We start from the raw sequence: 19,139 nt of genomic DNA on the forward strand, positions 1-19,139 counted from the left end.
AAAGAAAAATATTTAATTGGCTTGAGCGTGGCTCATTTAGAACTCTTAAAGGGTTGGATTTTATTCAATTTAACCGTAATTTAGTCAGAACTCGGGCCATTATTTAATTAAATTTAAAATTTAGATACAAAAACTAGGTTAGAACCTATTTTTAAAGGTCAAAATGGGCTGAGTTTGAGTGAATGCAAATTTTTATATATCAAAGCCCTTGATTTACTTTATAATTCTAAAGTTTAAAATTATTTTATTTTAATAAATTTTTTAAATTATTAAATTATTTTATTAAAATGATCCTACAAATTAAGGGGTATTTTGGTCATTTAAATAGTAATCCTATCTCATTCAATCTCCAACCAAACACAGGATAGCATTATTTTCCAATATATCCTATTCAACCTAGAATCAACCGAATACTAGATGATTTGGATTATTAATCCGAGGATGACTCAATACAGGATTAATAATCTAACTCATTTCATCCAATTCGTGTACCAAACGAGCCATTAATTTCCTTTGTTTCCTATTATTCTTAATATCCCTCCAATTTCTAAATCTTTCCACGGCCAAAACAACAACCTTTTAACCTCCCTTTTCTAAATTCCCAACCCATCACACCATATAACACTGGTTTTTTCATCTTTTTCTATTCTTTTTATGATGAACTCGAGTCTAGTTTTTTGATCCATTGAAGAAAGAAGAGAAGATGGAGAGCCTAGTAACAAGGAGGAAGAGGATGAGATGAGTTTTGTGCTTTTTTTTTTTTTTGTTGGATCTTTTGCAATTTTATTGGGTGTTCTCAAAGGCACTGCCAGTTTTATTTTTTTTTTTTTTTATCTATTTCCCATCCACTTTTGTTGTTTCTTTGAGTTTTGTTCTATGTTTTCTTTTTAAGCTTTAACTGGAATTACTAAAAATGAATGATTGCCAAGGGATATTTTTTGGAAGATTGAGTTGGATTTTGGCAGCTCTTAGATTGGGAATATTAGTCTACTGCCGGACCGGGGCATTTTGTTACTTGACTTTATGGTTCAAGGGGTTGATTGTTATTTTCCAGATCTCAGGGGGAATGTTGGTAGTTTGCCCAAAGTACATAGGTGGTCGGATGTAATTAACCCCAAGTTCTTGACCTCTACTTTGGCCATCCGTTGACCGTCGCTCCTAACTCCCGCGTAATCTGCGATTTAGGAAAGCAAAACTTTAAGTATTCGCAATCACAAGTCGCATACCTTAAAAACACCGACTTGACTTGACTTGACTTAATTTAGGAAACAAGCGGTACAAAAATAGGAAATTCCGATCCCAACGGAACTATTCCTTCCTTTTCTGAAAAGATACACGAAAAATCTATCCACATTGCTGATGATTCAAGCTTCTCCCTTTTCCATTCTATATAAGTTCTACTGGCTAGATTCTTGGACGGGATTTTCAGTTATCAGTCCTGGCCTCTAGGACTTTTTGATTTTTCTTCTTCTGTTCTTTCTCTGCCTGCAAAATTCTTCATGGATGTCATGACAAGATCTTCAGTTTTTGGTAGATTGGGCGGAAAGCAGCAGTGCCAGCATTACTATGTCAAGAATGATTATCCAGTAGTTGTTTGTAAGTATTGGCTTGCTGGAAAGTGCAACAGAAATCCCTGTAGATTTCTTCACTCAAATTCACCAATTTCACAACCAAAGCGATCAACTTGGACCAATCCCAATCTCTCCTCCTCCAGCAGCTCTAAGAATAATCCAAAAGTTTCGTCCTCCAGTAGTAGTGGTGGTGATGGTGCTAAGGAGGAAAGTAAGTTTTCAAGAACTGCAGAGCTAGCCTCCGATTGTGGAGCAAGTGGTGAAAAGGGTGATCAGAAAAAGCTGTGCAAGTATTGGATTACTGGAAACTGTGTTCATGGTGATAAATGCAATGATTTGCATACATGGTTTCTTGGTTCTCGATTCTCCCTGTTGACGAAGTTGGAAAGGCGGCACAATAAGGCTGTTGCGGGAATTGCACTTCCATCTGGATCAGATAAACTCTTTCCAGGCAGCAGGGATGGGCATGTCTGTATTTGGGATTGCCACACTGGCGGCTGTGTTAATGTTGTTAATCCCAACGAAGGCAGGGAGATTGGATGCCTAATTACTGAAGGTTCGTGGGTTTTTGTTGGTTTGCACAATGCTATCAAGGCATGGAATATTCAGACTCAAACTGAAGTTACACTTCCTGCAGTTGGTCTAGTTAAGGCCATGGTTGTGGGCGGTGATTCTGATGAGATACTCTTTGGTGGTGTCCAAGATGGTACAATTTTGGCATGGAAATATTCGAGTTGCTGCACTGAATCGATGGCAACGCGTAAGGGTCATAGGCTTGCTGTTCTCTCCCTTATTGTGGGAGCCAATAATAGGCTATACTCAGGCTCCAAGGATGAAACCATAAGAGTGTGGGACATTAGAACCTTCCAATGTCTGCAGACACTAAAGGGTCAAACTGATTTTGTGACCTCTCTTAGTTGCTGGAACCAGTACTTGTTATCTGGATCTTTGGATAACACAATAAAGGTGTGGGCGTCAATCGATGATGAAGGAAATATAGGAGTAATCCATGAGGTTAAAGAAGAAAGTGGTATAATTGCTCTAGGTGGAATAGAAGATGCAATTGCAGCTAAGCATATATTGCTCTTTTCTTATAAAGACAATTCAGTACGACTGTACGAGTTGCCTTTTTTGGCTGAGAGAGGCAGAATATTTTCAAAGGCAGAAGTTGAGACAGTTCAAAGAGGTTATGGTGATCTCTTTTTCACTGGTGATGCTACTGGAGAGGTGTCTGTTTGGAAACTGCTTGACGAGCAGACAACTGCAGCAGACTGTGCCTCAATATGAAAGCTTTCCTTGGATTTTCCTAGTCAAATTGTAGAAGCAAAAAACTTCCATACATGCATTCTTCAAGGAACTGTACAGTCGAGGATGAATAAGCAGAACATGTTTTTGCCTTTGTTAATCCATTCTCTTGTTTTATGTTTTAATCTTATATGTATAAAATTTGACTGTTTTAATGAGACCAAGCGACCAGTTGATGAACTTGATTTTTAAGTGATTTATGCTCTCCTACAGGTGTTAGCAAAACGGCTACAGATGAAACAAATCATAATTGAATATTTACGTTTTTCCCTTCTTTTCTTATGCCTGAATAGTTTTAGCCTTTAGGGTGTCAATCAGAGATCATGAGCTTGCCTGAATACTATTGCAAACGGTTAAAGCTACACCAAAAATTTGACATCTTAATTGGAAAAGAAAAAATAAAGCACGGATTCAAACGCCTAGTGTTGAAATTAAGATAATAAGAAGTCAGACATGCAGCTTTATTCTTTACCTGCATGATGTGTACATAGCCTTTGTGATATATTTGAATGCAAATGCCAATTAGCCTAAGTTACACAAGGGCCAGCATCAAAAGGCACTGAATTCATGCTACACACCAAGGATTCAAGTCGCCCAATGTCTCTAGGTTGTATCGTAACTTTGCATATTACTTTCTCACCCAGTACAGTGCATTTCATTGTGGACCAACCAAAACTTCTTCAATGACAAGGCAATTGTCCCATTCGTTGGTGTTACCATTCCCCAAGGTTGTGAAGCATCACCAGTATCTACCCAGCTTCTTGCACCAAAGTCTTTTTCCAGAGAATTAAATCACTTTTGATATTCTTACCCCCAATCTGCTCCAAGTTAATGTAATCAGCTCTACTGTATAAACTCCTGCAATTATCAGTGACAATCCATTGCTCTCGTGAGCCAAGAGTTGCTTTCTATTGCTTCTCATATTTGCATTTACTCATGCATCGATATTTCACTCAGAATCATTTCAGTAGCTTCTCCCCAGTAAAATCACAAATCATACCAATCCAGCAGAAAATTCTTCAATGGGCATCATTTATGCTTAAATTCAGAACAGCGTTCACCTATTGATGGACTCGTGCATTAATGATGTCATTTGCCTCTATGCTTAAATTCAGACTAGGGTTCACCTACCCATGGACTCGTGCATTAATGATGTCATTTGCCTCTTTTACACCAGCCTACCTTCTAAGAAGTACAAAATTTAGTTCAGAGAGCCACACTGTACCAAGCCCCTTGAGAGCCACACTGTACCAAGCCCCTTTCGGAACAATTATCCTGTTCAAGATCAAGAAAGCAACCTTTAGCTAGAAACAACAGTTAAACCAGGACATGAATCCACATACAGCTAAGGTTTACGTCAGCAAGTAAGCAGGAAGGAAAGACACCTCAATAAGAAGACAAACACAGACGAAATACATCTACCATCTTCTAATATTAACTCCAAGTGACAAACCGAGGCCTTTCTTTACATAGATAAGCAACGGATACCCTCAGATAGTAATTTGACATGGATATGTACAATTACATGCATTCTTGCAAGACAGTTTAAAAAGGTCATTCAGAGCAAATTATAAAACTTATATTGGGATGGTAAACATGCTGAAAAATGTCAAATCTTCAATTTGATTTCTTTGTAGAAACATGTCAATACAAGTGTCAAGACCGGACACTAAAACCTCAAATACTCTTGCACTTACATTAGCAGCCATGCTACGCTTTAGATGACTGAATTAAAAGACTTGGCACGGTCCTTGATTGAGTACTAAAACATTATTCAAAAGAGTAGCATTAAGTAAGGCTTACAGAAGATTTCATGTTCGGTTGTTCCAATACTCATCTCAATTCCTCATGATAAAGCCAACTCCTCTATATGGTCCCAGAATAAAAGGAGAAGGCCTATGAGAAAAGTTACACCATCAATCAAGAATGTAAAGTGCAATTCCCTCAACCCCTTCTTTTGCACATAACTGTTAATATAATTATTTATTTTCTGATCTTCAGGTAATACAATATTTTTTTAAGTAATGATTAAGGAAATTTGTCAACTTTACAATGTGAGCAAAACAAGACTTTACGTATTTACTATTTCATATCAGAATTTCCAAGCATGGGTATGGTAAATGTTAAAAATGCACCTTTCCTGGATTGGGTATCAATCCAAGTCATACGCATGTAGCTTAATAGAACTTGCTGGATGAAGTCAAAGACCCTGAAGAGATATTTCCAACTGCTCCATCCTTTTAGCCAAATCATGCTTCCCACAATTTTTCAGTCCATCACACACCATGTCAAAGTTTCGTGACATGGGCAACAAATTCAATTCTGTCATCTCTACTAAATAATTGGCAGCCTCAACAAATCTGCCGCCACGAGCACACATCTTTATTAACATAGTATACACTGGTCGATTTGGTGGATGTCCTTTCAGCTTCATGTCACTGAAAAAACTCAACGCATCATCAAACAGTCCTTTCCGACAAAGAGCTTTCAGAATAGGAGCATATAGGCTAGGAAATGGACGGGTCCCATCCTCTATACATCTATGAAGAAACTGAAATGCGTCATCAATCCTCCCTACTTTTGAGGCTGAGGTTATCATAATCTTGTATGTCTCCACATCAGGACAAAGCCCTAATCTACAAACATCACGAAAAAGATCAACGCAAAAGTCAATTTCTCCAGATTTACATATAGCTTCAGCTAGAGAATTGAATGTGGCTACATCAGGAACAAAACCCTCCTTCATCATCTTCCTAACCAATCCTTTTGCAGATTCAACATAGCCAGCATTCAACAATCCATCTATCAAAAGGTCCCGACCACGCACAGGAGGATTATAGCCCTTTCTACTCATTTCCTCCAAAAATTCCTGTGCCTCCCTCATCTTTCCTGCTGAGCACCAGCCATTAACAAGAATTGCATAAGTCTTTTTGTCAGGCACAGAACCTTTGCGTAACATCCTTCGAATCAAAGCATAAGCCCCTTGGAAATTCTTGACCTCACAAAGAGCAAATAGCAATGAGTTGTATATTTCTGTTGTTTGTGGACAGTTGAAGTTTTTAAGACGATTGAAGAGCTCAACAGCTTGGTCGATAAGCCCATGCTTACCATAGTGTTCAATGATGAATGAAACAACAGAAGGTGAAATAGGGAGGTTCTGCACTTTCATCTGATGGGCTACCTTCCACATGGTCTCCCAGTGGCTAGTACGAGCAAGGGTCTTAAGAAGCTCTTCAAACTCAAGTGTTGTTGGATCATAGTTTGGGTGGTGGGTTCTTGCCCAATTAAAGAAACGGAAGGACTCAATACCACTGCGGCAGCAGCTGCGCAGCACTCGATAAACCAGCTCTGAGTTGACAATGTTGGAAATGCACATTTTATTCAGCGTTCTTTCCATGTAGATATCTCGCCGTATAATGTTAGATATATGATGAATGGTTACAAAGTAGTCATCATTGGAAGTTCTGCCCTGATTACCGCCAGAAACAGCAGCAGTTGATAAGGCTTTCAGACAACCAAGGATGCCAGTGGTGAAAGAGTGTCCAACAGCAGGACAAGCTCTTCCATGTAGACTGAAGCTAGAAGCGAGGAACATTTAGGTGGTGGCACAGTTGTGATTTCTTTGGTTAGGAAGTTTGTTTATTTGCATATGTTTAAACAAACTTTAACCAATTGACTCCAGTTCTGATATTCAGAATCCTTCGGTTAGGTGGAGAGAAACTGGAGATAAACTACAGCTTAGACTAGGGAAAGAGAGCAAGCGCATAATACAGGAGAAGCAATACTAATTCACCAAATTAAACATGACAGAGAAAAAATAAGCCACTTCAAGAGTAGGTCTCATTCAGAAATCCAGAACAGATCACAGTGTACACAATAGGCTCAAAATATGCCTAACATCTTAAAGCCCATAAACTATAAATACAAAAAAAGCAAATGAAAATTAAGAGCTATTTAATCTTATTGGATTCTGAAAATTGATGGACAAGAAACAAAAATAAAGAAAAAGAAAAAAATAGAGGAAAATGGAAAGAAAACTAAGTGGACTCTCTAGTCTCCAAAACCTTGATTACATTCTAATCTTCTTTTGTTATTAAATAATGAACTAATTAAGAAGGGATTACTCAAATAAACTAATTGTCCCATTTACAAGAAGTCCTCTTCGTATGAACAAAATTAGCACCAAATCAGTGGTTATCCTCTTTTCCCAATATTCTTTGTTTGTTTAGCCAAGAAATCTTTGCAGTATCTTTTGTCCACATAAAAGGTGCAACTTAATACCAGGTAAAGCTTACAATGATTCCTTTTCCATTTAGTCCTACACCAATTCTATACCGATCTAGATATTGATTAGCAATAATCTTTCAATTACTGAGCTAATTCGCTTTAATGGCCAAAATTCAAATCATAAACTTTAAACACTGCTGGTAGCTTCCATATTGTACCAGTACACTAAACCATTCCTCAAGCTCAAAAGAAACTCCTAGCCCGAAGGACGCAATCATTCACTCAAAATCCTAAATGCAAATCAAATTCCATCATCTGCTCGACGAATGTTGTTGCTCAATTCTCATTCATCAAGTTTATAAGAAATTCCAACTACGAAGTACATGATCATTCAGAAAATCCTAAAAAGAAAATGAAATTCAATCTGGTGGAAGAAAATTTTCCTTTTTCCTTTTCTTATATCAAGCCAGCATCTTCGGTAAATTTGTTTGCTTAGTAAATTAGATTTCTGTTGATTAAGAAGCTTGGAGGGCATCAAACAAAACACCAGTACACCCAAGTAGTCATATAACCTTTCTTTCTCATCTCCCTCACTACATTAACGCTTAATTATGGTGTCAAAGTTGAAGCTTTAGGACTGAATGTGTGCGATTTCACAACTAAAGTTAAGAATTCACTTCAATTCAGTCGACTGAATAACCCACGATTTCCTAACACAAGCAGACTAAGAGTTACACGGGAAAAAAAACACTTGGGTCACCAACCTGTAACAATCCGGCGAAGCGACGGCGGTAGCGGGGCACAATAACCGGCTATTATAAAAATCCGAAAAGAAAAAGAAAAAACGAAAAAGATCCAAACTTGAGCCACCTTGAAATTGGAAAAAAATGTCGTCAAACAAGAAATGAAACCATAACAAAGCCAAATTATGCCAATGGATGAGGCTGAATGTGAGTATTTAATAGCCAAGTTAGTAGCAGTGGAAGCAAATTCGTAGCGTTGGAGCGACGGAGGAGATTAGACGGAGAGAAGAGAAATGAGAATAGACTGGACGCATCATGTGGGAGGGCTAATGGAGAAGGAAAAGTCTCAGAATGAACTGGTGGATCTGGGGACTAAAAGAATGGAAGGAGGGGTATTTGCCTAATCGGTGAGAAACTGGAGGAGGGGGCTACAGGAGATTAACATCGGATTGCTAGGTTGGGCATCACCAGACCAATCAAGCTTAATTTGAATTCAATCGAGGGTAAGTTTGGTTCTACAGAATTAGAATTGAATTAGAATTGAAATTCTATAGAATTGAAATTCTATGAATTGAAATTCCAAGCCATTTCAATTCTTTCGTTTGGGAAATGCATAGAATTGATACATAATTTATTTGAAATTCCAAATTCTTTGTTTGTATGAGAGAAGAATTCATTAGGAATTAGAATTGTTTTCACGAAACATTTGCTTACATAAAATTTTTCTTTTTTTTTCTTTTTTATATAATAATTTCTTTTTTTCTTACATTTAGCTAATTTTTACTAAAGATTTAAAAGAAAGAACCAATTTGTGCCTTTAATAATTTATTTTTTCCCACTCACATATCAATTTCTTTGGTGAACATTTCCAGACTTAGATTATGCTAAGCACAGCATTAACAAGACGTGTCATATTGACTGCCTTCTTTTGTTCAAGTATGGTATAGATATTGGCATCCAACCAAAACTGGACCTCACCCCCTTAAAAGTAAATCCCCAATGACACTAGCATATTTCTTAAAACATGGCAGAATACTAGACAGTGAATTAGTCACTAATTAACTCAAATAGTACGTTTGTAAAACAATTTAATTAACATTCTCAACAAATAAATTCAGTTTACTATTCGAATTCTGAATCTAACAGTTGATGGTGGAAAAGGGTGTGGAGAAAGGTGGAAGGACCAAAAAGAAAAAAAAATCCAACATGCCTGAGTTATACTGGACACTATTTTTTTTTATTGCGGTAATTCAAAAAAATAAGGATCCAATGGCTAGTAAAGGAGCCACTGACTGCATGAAAAAGACGAAGCACTGCCAAAGCTTATTTTATCACCCTTTTAATACGTGTTGATACTCATATGCATACTTGCTACTGCTGCTATTTCTGCAGTCCAGTAGTGCACTACACCTCCTCTTCATGTAGGGCAGTGCAGCATTTGGAGGCACGCCACATCAACATATACTCATTCAAAGTTCAAACATCCACCTTGTCAATTGTTTTACAAACGTACTATTTGAGAAAGAATGCAAAGGTTCATGCAGCTAAAGGACAAGTCAGGGCATCAACACAGGCAGCTATGTTAATCTCAATATCTGAAATGCTATTTCATCAGACAAAAGACCCAATGTTCCATTCTTATCATCTCAAAAACAGATAGAAAATAGCTGAAATATTCCCTCGAATCTTTCTATAATCTTGTCACAGATATATTGAGTTTATCGAATAAAGCATTCATTACTGCAGTGTAGGCTACTGTTTTCCATGCACATTTACCATCCAATTTGTTTCCTTGGTTCATTTGGTCAATAAAACAAGTGCCCATTACACGATCCATTTCAGGAGTCCAAGTGAAATACCCTTTGCCTTTCCCTTTTGACTGAGATGTTGCTTCAGATGCCATATCTGAGGCAGATATGCACCAGAAAAACATCACAATGTCATGTTCTTAAGAACATATTTAATAGCTACTGCATTATAGAACTAAAAATGAAAGGCAAATATGCACCTGAAAAATTCATACATATGTTCAATGAAGAAAAATTCATTCAGTGCCAACAGATATGGCAAGATATCAGCCACAGGTTTGGGGAGAAGAGGTCTCAGGAGTCAAGTAATTAGAAACAGTCTTAAGTATGAAGAGGTTTGGGGAGAAGAGGTCTAAGTAGTCTAAAGTATGAAGAAACAGTGGTTATTGACTGGCATACCTATTTGAGTTCTGCTGTGTGTTATCTGGACAAACAAACAGGAAGTCTAACTGGGTTGATGCCAAATGTGATAGTGCAACAATTTAAAACAAGAAGTTCAAGGGACATAATTGATCTTCTGTGTCACCTTGAGGATACCGTTGTGATTAGTTATTTGATTTTTAATTGAGTTATTCATGCAATTTAGTCTAACACTTCCAAGAATTTCTTGGTGTTCAATTCCTGTCAGATACGTCCGCAGCAGCAAGGAAGCAAACCCAACAGCCTTTTTAAAATCATCTCTTAGGAAACGTCAAAAATTTTGCAGTCTTAACTTGTGTTAATGGCTCTTATTGCTTTTACTCTTGACAATGAAGTATATCACAAAGGCGCTAGCCCTTGGGAAAGCCCCTTTATCTGGATTATAATCTGTTTGAATTTGGTGGAGAATTGGGGATCACATCACAGGTTATGATGATCATACTTGTGACAGAATATGCATTAAGGATGCAAATGTGATTCTTCAAGACAGATCCATGGGAGGCTAAAGAATTTTGTAGACAACAAGCTACGAAGAAGGGCATATGCATTAAGTTATTTGGGGTCAAGCATATGGCAATTATCCAATCTCAAAAAGGCACATTGTTTGCTAGCCATCAGGGTAGTCAATACTAGGCCTGTCAACGGGTCGGGTCTAGACCCGGATCCGGACCGGATCCGTGAAATTATTGCGGGTATGGGTAGGGATTTAATTCCGTTTTCCGGATCCGGATCCGTTTTGTCAAACAAAAAAACGGGTCGGATACGGAATATAGTATTCCGACCCGTATTAGACCCGGATCCGGATATAAATGAATTAATAATTTTAAAAATATATATTTATCAATATAATTTGATTAGAGTGATGTATTTTAATAAAGTTAATTTGATTTCTTTTCTTATTTGGTTTTTTCTTTGCATTAGTTAAAAATTAGTTTACAAATATATTTTTTTTTCATTTTTATTAGAAATTATAAATTTTGCTAAATTTGTTCGGGTAGACCCGGATCCGGATCCGGGACCCGCCGGATCCGGATCCGGAACATAGAATAAAAGACCCGTCGGATAAACGGGTCGGGTCCGGGTCCGGGTCCGGCATAGTAATTCGGGTCCGGGTCCGGAATAATGAATTCCGGCCCGGACCCGGCCCGTTGACAGCCCTAGTCAATACATCAAACACAGGATGTTCATCAAAATAGTCAAAGGTCGAAAACTAGATGATTGTTCATTTGATCTGCTCAAGAAATATACGGTACACACAACAATTTTGCAGTTAAAGTATACTAAATGCCCTGTTTTTGTGGCAAGTGGAGTGAGAGTGCTTAAATTTTCTGCATGCTCCAGTGACTTAGAAACTTTTTCTCGTTTCCTTGCTTCCATGTCCATATCAGTGGCATGCTACAAATATTATTCATTTTCATACTAAAAATACAAAAAGTTTCCCTAACAAGTAAATTCCTCAATTTTTCCAACCCGCAATTAGGGGTGGCAATTCCTGACACGACCCGAAAACACGACACGAACCTAACACGAAATTAATGGGTTTGGGTTGAGGTTTTGGGAGTTCGGGTCAGAATCGGGTCGAACCCGATGAACCCGAAAAGAAAACAGGTCAATTTCGGGTCAACCCGTGGTGACCTGATATGACCCGATGTGACCCGTTTACGAATTAAAACTAATTTAATAAACATAAAAATTATTTTATCTAACTAAACTAAATCATTCTTTTTTTCCAAAGGCATTAATTACTTAATCCTAAATGAATTTATTTAACTTGTGTGAAGTTAAAATTATTATATTTGGACAAATAATATATTATGTTATTTTTTACTTTTATGTTGTTTTAATTTAAATTATATTTGGTTTGGAATAAAACACTTTTATGGTGTTTAATTTATTTTAGATTTGGTTTGAAATTATTTATTTAAATTTTTATTACTTGATGATGTAATTAATTTTGTGAAAAAATTGATTTTATTAGAAATTACAGTGATAAATTAATAAATTAAAATTAAGTTCCGGGTCATTTCGGGTCGACCCGCCAACCCGCCAACCCGAAATTTTCGGGTTCGTGTCAGGTACCCTGACCCGTTTCGGGTTGGCGGGTCGGGTTCGGGTCAGCAGGTTCTTTGTTATACTTAAGCCTCAACCCGACCCGTCAATCCGAACCCGACCCGTTTGCCACCCCTACCCGCAATGATCAACAAGCAAAGAATATAGAAAAATAAAAAAAAACCCTTTTCCCATTTTTCATGCTAATTTCAAAAACACATGGAGATGAATACGCATTAGCATCTAATAAAATATTTGACAACTACTTCACCAACAATTGATTAATCATACAGAGGAGGCAGGGGAATAAACGTATATATTTTGAAAATTTTGTCAAATAAATTTGTTGCATATGACCTGCAGAGATTGAGCCCCGGAGATCCTGAACTGCCCTGTTGTTCAAAATGGCATCCCAAACAGCTTTGTCGCAGGAGATCGAGGCCACCACGTTCTACAATTTAAGTACGCAGGAGATGTTCAATGCTGGGAAAAGGCATGTGAGGAAGATGAGTAAGAGGAGAGACAAGGCGTCAGTGATGGAAGTATAGGTGGAGGCAGAGGAGGAAGTATGGGAGGAGGCGGAGAAGGAAGATGTGGAGGAGAGCACAAGAAATGGTGGTTGGTCTGTGACGAGAGAGAGAGAGAGAGACCTTCATTTCAGTTTTGTTTTTGTTTATTATACGGAGACCCGTAAATTTACTGATTTAATCCATCTAGGATCCGCGTATTAACCCGGATAGGAGGTGAAATTATCGAATTGGAATTGTAATTCTTAGGTCTTACCAAAGAATTAAATTTGTGGAATTGATGGCTCATAGAATTCGAATTGAATTCTAATTCTCTCAACCTGGTAGCATCCAAACCGAAGATTTGGAATTGATGCTCCAATTCTAATTTTAAGCCTCCAATTTGTGGGAACCAAACACATCCTGAGTCTAATCAAGTTTAAATAACAGTATAAATTTTTATTCATATTATTTTAATCAATAGATATTGTAGGCATTTCACATTGATAAATAAAAAATTAATATATATATATATATATATATATATATATATATATATATATATATATATAAATCTCGATTGAACACGATTAATTTAAAGAACTTTCGAGTTTCACATATTAGATTTGCTTTCAAACTCATCAAATAGGCTAAGTTATTCGAACTCAACCAACTTGAGTTGAAAGTTCAAACTTTAATCAAATAAGTTTATGAGTTATTTAATTGAACTTGATCCATCTGATCACTTGTCACCGTTGATAAAGGAAAGAGAGATGGAAATAGGAAAAGAAAAGAGGAATGTTGGGTCCACTAGAATTAATGAGAGACTAGAGTAACATTTGATTTTCGGCTAATTTCTTAGATTATATGTAAAAAAAAAAAAAAAACAACAATCCGCTAAATGTACCTCTGACATGGGATATTTCTTATTTTATACGTGCCATGACTTAGGACGGCCGCATAGTAAATTTGGTTCTTTTTTTAAAAAAAGTCAGCCAATCAAAAGTAATTAATGCATGTCCCTAGCCGTGCCTAGTCAACACGGCTAAAGACAGCTAGTCCAAAAAAAAAAAGGCGTCAGCGCCTGACAAAGGCCGACAATTTTCTTTAATTAACAACTATTATGCATTTGACAATGATTTAATAATAATACAAAATTTAAGTAAAAAATCATGTTCTATTTACAATACAAAGGCATCTGGGGACATGAATAATGAGGTTAGGTTAATGTATTTATTTTAAAAATTAATAAATTGAAGTATATTTGGGATTATGGTTAAAATTTAGTTTAATCAGATTATTTTGAAAATTAAAGTAATGAAATTTATTTAGGATGGTTGTGAAATTCTAGTTTACTAAGATTATTATAAAAATTATATAAGCGACTATTTTTTTAAGATTATACATAAATGAATAAAGATATAATTAATTTACTCGTTGCTTGATAAGGGCAACAAAGATCCATGGGGGCTAAAATTAAAATTAAAAACTTATGGGTAAAAATATAAAATTAAAAATCTAAGGGGCCAAATGCAAATTCTTAAAAAATCACTTTTTTTTACTAACCTTTTATTCATAATCTACTCAAATTTAGGCTAATTAGACTACCAAAGTGATTAACAAATCTACAAACAAAAGATTATTTAGTCTAGTTTCTAAAGTTGTTAAATTAAAATCCTAAACTTAATAAATTTACTAAAACCCCTAATTATCAGAATTAATTCACAAAAATACACATTAACATCATAAAGAAAGGCTAGGACTCCAAACATGAGAAATTATATCCATTTTTGGCAAATGTTGAGACCCTAGCATGATTATGCAAAAGTTAGAGGACAAATTATAAATATAATTTATGGACTTAGATCAAAATCAGTGAACATAAGAACACATTGTATAATTTTCAGAAAATTATACAATGCCTAAAAGACATAAAATATCTAAAGCTACATATTAAAAGAAAAACAAAGGAAAAACAAAAACAAAAACTTGGTCCATATTGTTTAACCCAACCTTTGACATAACAAATTTGGACATTTGGATGAGGCGTCTGATCCAAACAGAAATTACCTACATGACTCTAATACAATGAATGTAAGCTCAAATGAAATATACGAGTTAGTCCAACTCAAAACTAAAATAATTAAATTTAAAATCTAAAATTAGTGTTGGCTTTTGTTCTTAATTTGAAATACTAAAATCAGTCATTTTTTTACTATAAACGTGCAAAATGAACTTCGTATGCCTTGAAAGAAACACACAAAATCACACAATTCATAACTTATATCCAATTATATTGCATAGCAAAAACCCTAAAACCTAAAACCCTAACTCTAAAACCTTAATGCAAAAACCCTAATTCTAAAAACCTAAAACCCTAACTCTAAAACATTAACGCAAAAATCCTAAACCCTAACTCTAAAAACCAATCTCAGTAAAAACTTTTTTTTTTTCAAATGTTAGACGCAGAAGTGCTGACTGGGCACGTCTGCGTCTGACACAAATAGACTGCCACTGATTTGTATTGGTCGCAAACGTGCCCAGTCAGCACGTCTGCGTCTAACATTTGAAAGTCATGGCAGTCTGTTTGTGTCAGACGTAGATGTGCCCAGTCAACACGTCTGTGTCTGACAACTGCTGCGCCACTGAAATTTTTGCAGACATCTGCAATGAGATTGCGGGGTATTTTTAATTATGCTATCGTGCTGACTCAACACGGCAGCTATAGAATGAGAAATACCCCATGTCAGAGGTGCATTTGGCGGTTGTTTTTTTTTAATACAAATATTCTAAGAAATTAGCCTTGATTTTCTGCCTTTTTTAGGGGTTTCTTGTCCCTCTAACCAAATTTGCTGCAGATGTATATTATTTGCTTTGGTGATAACATTCGAGGAATCGAGGCATTGCATGGTTGATAGTTAAGAAATAATCTATATCTATATGTATTGCATAAGGGATTTTTAGCAGAAACACTCTCAATGGCTTGCAAATTTTTCATTCTTTTTTCTAAATTTTTGTATTTATTTTAATACATAAAAAATAGTGGGTTATAACCAACCCTATCACCAATCAAATTTTAAATTTAAAACATTCCCAATATCTACTTCATAAACCATTTATAGTTTGTTATTTATACTTTAAATCCTTTTTATCCTTCTTAAATCTTATCTACTTTCATAAACCGTTACAAATGCTCATTCGTATGCTATTTTAATATAATGTTATATTTTTATAATTAGGAAATATTTATCACCAAACTAACCCTATAACCACCCCTACAAATGAGTTTTGCAAATTACAATCACGTTTCAAAAAAATCACAAATGTCCAACTAAATGTAAAGTTAAGGGGTTTTACTATATTTAACCCTAAAAAAATCCCAAGAACGGAAGAAGTAGCGGGTTATAGATTTTTATATTTATTTTAACACATAAAAAATAGTGGGCTATAACCAACCTTATCACCAGTCAGATTTAAAATTTAAAACTTTCCCATAATCTACTTCATAAATCGTTAAATATATTTATACTTTAAATCCTTTTTATACTTTTGCATCTATTTATACTTTAAATCCTTTTTACTCCTTAATTAAAGACAAATGCTTATTCACATGCTATTTTAATACAATTTTAATTCAGAAGCATACAACATGATCAAGAAACAGTAGAACCAATTAGTACTAGATTTTTATCCCCAAAAAAAATTAGGCCTAGATGCCACTGGCACGTTGCCATAACTTGCGATGCCAATTAGGACTATTTAGCACTTTTTTTTGCAAGGAATTAGGGCACTATACAGCTTATTTAGGCAAACTTTACCTCATCGGTGATTTGAGTATCAAGTTATTGAATATACTACAAATCCTACAATCATGCTTACATTTTCCCCACATTTCCCCCACGTTTTTTGATAATCTAGTAAGGAAACTATAAAAACTAACGAGAGAGTAAGAAAAACATTTAAAAATGAAAATGCATGGTTGACGCAACAGACAGTTTTTATAACTTAAAACGGTTGATGCATGGTTGCAAACACAATGATTGGAAATATTAGCATCTTAAAATGCATATGAAGAAAAGAAAAAGAATATGTAACAAATTCAGCAATTTTTTAAATGCATTTTCGTCCAAATTTAATTATGTTATTTATAGTTATAGTTCAACTTTACGAGGAGTATACATACATACTTCTTCCTTATTACCTATCACTTCAAGAAGCGAGAAGACGCTTCAACTAAGATTATGAAGACATCAATCCCTCCTTTAAAACACTACAACCAAGTAAAACTTTTTCATTTTAGTTAAAGATTAAATCGTGGCCTGGTGTTTATATCTTCCGCACCCAAGGCTACAATATTTAATTTTCAAAACTTTCAAACGTATATTCTTATGTAATATATATTTTCAACGATAGTTACGAATATGTCCTTGAAGTCCGAGCATAAACATTAATGAATAGTTTCTGTCCGGATAAAAAATTAATGAAATATATGTTTACATCTATATGTATTGTACGAGAGGCAAGGAAGGGTAACATTTGATGCTTGCTGTTCTTTTAGTATTTCTTTAGATATTTTTTATTTGAGTTTTGTTCAAATTTTTTAATATATGTTAAGAGTTTAGATAAGGTACATAAATACAATATAGATTAGATACTAAAATGGTACTTTTTTTAAAAATTTTTAACCTTTTTCCATGTAACTAATATAACTAATTCATTTCCAACACACAGAATAAAAGAAATTTATTAGTTAACCTTCAAAATTTATTTTTTAACGTTTCAAATTTAATTTTTTCAAAAATATATACCCCGACAATAATATACGAAAACAAGCTACTAGCCACATGCATGTTAGTGGTTTAGCCATGTATTTCAAATTACTACATGTACCAAAATATATTAATATAGGAATTACTGTATTAACTATAAGTGTTAACAACAATTCTATTGGTACTTAATTTTCATTTGATTATAATACAATTGTATATCTGACCACTAATGCTATTTCTTCTTTAACTATTGTATTTATTTGGTTAACAATTCTCATACAATGTATCATATCATTAAATTTAAAACAAATATAAAAACTATTGATTGTGTTGGTACAATTTTTTAACCTTTTTTAATTCACCCATTTATTTTCATTTTTTAATAATGTTAGCACCGTGCGTAGTACGGGTATTTACACTAGTTTAACTCGTAAGGTAGAGTTCTGCCTCTACTTTGTGAGAATTGAGATGCCTTATAAATGGCAAAATCGTGAGGTCCAACAAGGCAAATTAGACAATAAATGTGTTGGATAATAGTTTATTTGGTATAAATTTTTGAAAGAAATATTATAGTCCTTTTTAAATGTGATGTATATGTAATAAAAAGATTGTTGAAAAATGTGTTGATAATACAAGTAAATAAAATTTGATAAACAATCTACTATCAAATACAATATTATAATAATATCAAATAAAAACAACTGTAAAAGCACATAATTCTTACAATATTTCAAAAACAACTTACAAATATACCAAAAAATTTAAAAGTAAATTCTACCACTCTTTTCTTCTTCCATCTAACTACCACCACCGTCTCCTCGCTCCTTTTCTCTCTTTCCCCTCCCTCTTCCCTTTCTTCCCTTCCCCTTTCTCCTTCTCCCTCATTCTCTTCGATTCCCTTACCGAAGCCTCCCTTTAACCCCTACCTAGAGCTGTAAAACGAACCGAACCGAATCGAATCGAGTATTATTTGTTTGAGTTCTGTTCGTTAAGCGATTCAAATAACATTCGTGTTTATTTGTTAATTTTCGAACTCCAAACCTGTGTTCGTATTTGGCTCGTTAAGCAAAGTTCGTGTTCGAGTTCGAGTTCGTGTTCGGCTCGTTTAACATAAACGAGCCGTTCGCGAACATGCTCGAAATGCTCGAATCCAAATTATTTTAAACCTTAAATATGCCATACAAATCATTAATCATTCTAAAAAACAATTAAAGCAACTAAGTGACTAAATTCTATTATTCATTAACTATATAACTAACATTAACATAAAAATAACAAATAAAACAAAGCAATTTGCTCTCTAAATATAAAAGTCCAGCCATAAAATTAATCCTAAAATTTGTCAAATGATAATGATGTCCATGTTCACGAACGTTCGTTAAAACTCGCGAACATACTTGTGTTCACGAACGTTCGTTTAGCATGTTCGCGAACGTTTGTTAAAACTCGCAAACATATTTGTGTTCGCTCGATTATTAATCGAACAAAAAAATTTGTTCGAACTCGGTTCATTTAAGGTTTCGAACGAACCTTTCACGAACACAAACGAGTCGAAAAGAACCGAGCTACCAAACAGCTCGGTTCGTTTAACAGCTCTACCCCCACCCCTACCCCTCCCTTACTCCTCCCCAATTTGGCCATCTCTGATTGCAGCTAGATACAAAACTAGTCTCAGCCATATCGCAACTGGAAGGGGATGGCATTTTGGTCGTGATCTAGTTGCAATGAGAAGGAAAGAATG

The 19,139-nt window shown here is 35.1% G+C and overlaps 2 protein-coding genes across 4 annotated transcripts; one reads left to right on the forward strand and one right to left on the reverse strand.

The window, feature by feature from the left end:
- Positions 1-391: 391 nt before the first annotated feature.
- Positions 392-3,034, forward strand: LOC140016791 (zinc finger CCCH domain-containing protein 17-like). Its single transcript, XM_072070643.1, has one exon. The coding sequence runs from the start codon at positions 1,500-1,502 to the stop codon at positions 2,856-2,858; it is 1,359 nt and encodes a 452-aa protein (XP_071926744.1). The 5' UTR covers positions 392-1,499; the 3' UTR covers positions 2,859-3,034.
- Positions 3,035-3,284: 250 nt separating this feature from the next.
- LOC140003842 (uncharacterized) lies at positions 3,285-12,775 on the reverse strand. Of its 3 annotated transcripts, none has more exons than XM_072070642.1 (3): positions 12,481-12,775; positions 5,012-6,560; positions 3,285-4,151 (listed from the first exon to the last, which is right to left on the reverse strand). In XM_072070642.1, the coding sequence occupies exon 2, from the start codon at positions 6,469-6,471 to the stop codon at positions 5,077-5,079; it is 1,395 nt and encodes a 464-aa protein (XP_071926743.1). In that variant the 5' UTR covers positions 6,472-6,560; positions 12,481-12,775; the 3' UTR covers positions 3,285-4,151; positions 5,012-5,076. The 3 variants fall into 3 exon arrangements, with proteins under 3 accessions (XP_071926743.1, XP_071926742.1, XP_071926741.1); XM_072070641.1 differs by lacking the exon at positions 12,481-12,775 and adding an exon at positions 7,868-8,684; XM_072070640.1 differs by lacking the exon at positions 12,481-12,775 and adding an exon at positions 7,868-8,684 and having other exon boundaries at positions 5,012-6,596.
- Positions 12,776-19,139: the final 6,364 nt, after the last annotated feature.

The sequence above is a fragment of the Coffea arabica genome, chromosome 11c, assembly GCF_036785885.1.
Source record: "Coffea arabica cultivar ET-39 chromosome 11c, Coffea Arabica ET-39 HiFi, whole genome shotgun sequence".
NCBI lineage: Eukaryota > Viridiplantae > Streptophyta > Magnoliopsida > Gentianales > Rubiaceae > Coffea > Coffea arabica.

Excerpts from the sequence above, each read along its gene's own strand:
- LOC140016791 (XM_072070643.1), top strand. The coding sequence starts at position 1,500 with ATGGATGTCATGACAAGATCTTCAGTTTTTGGTAGATTGGGCGGAAAG.
- LOC140003842 (XM_072070642.1), bottom strand. The coding sequence starts at position 6,471 with ATGTTCCTCGCTTCTAGCTTCAGTCTACATGGAAGAGCTTGTCCTGCT.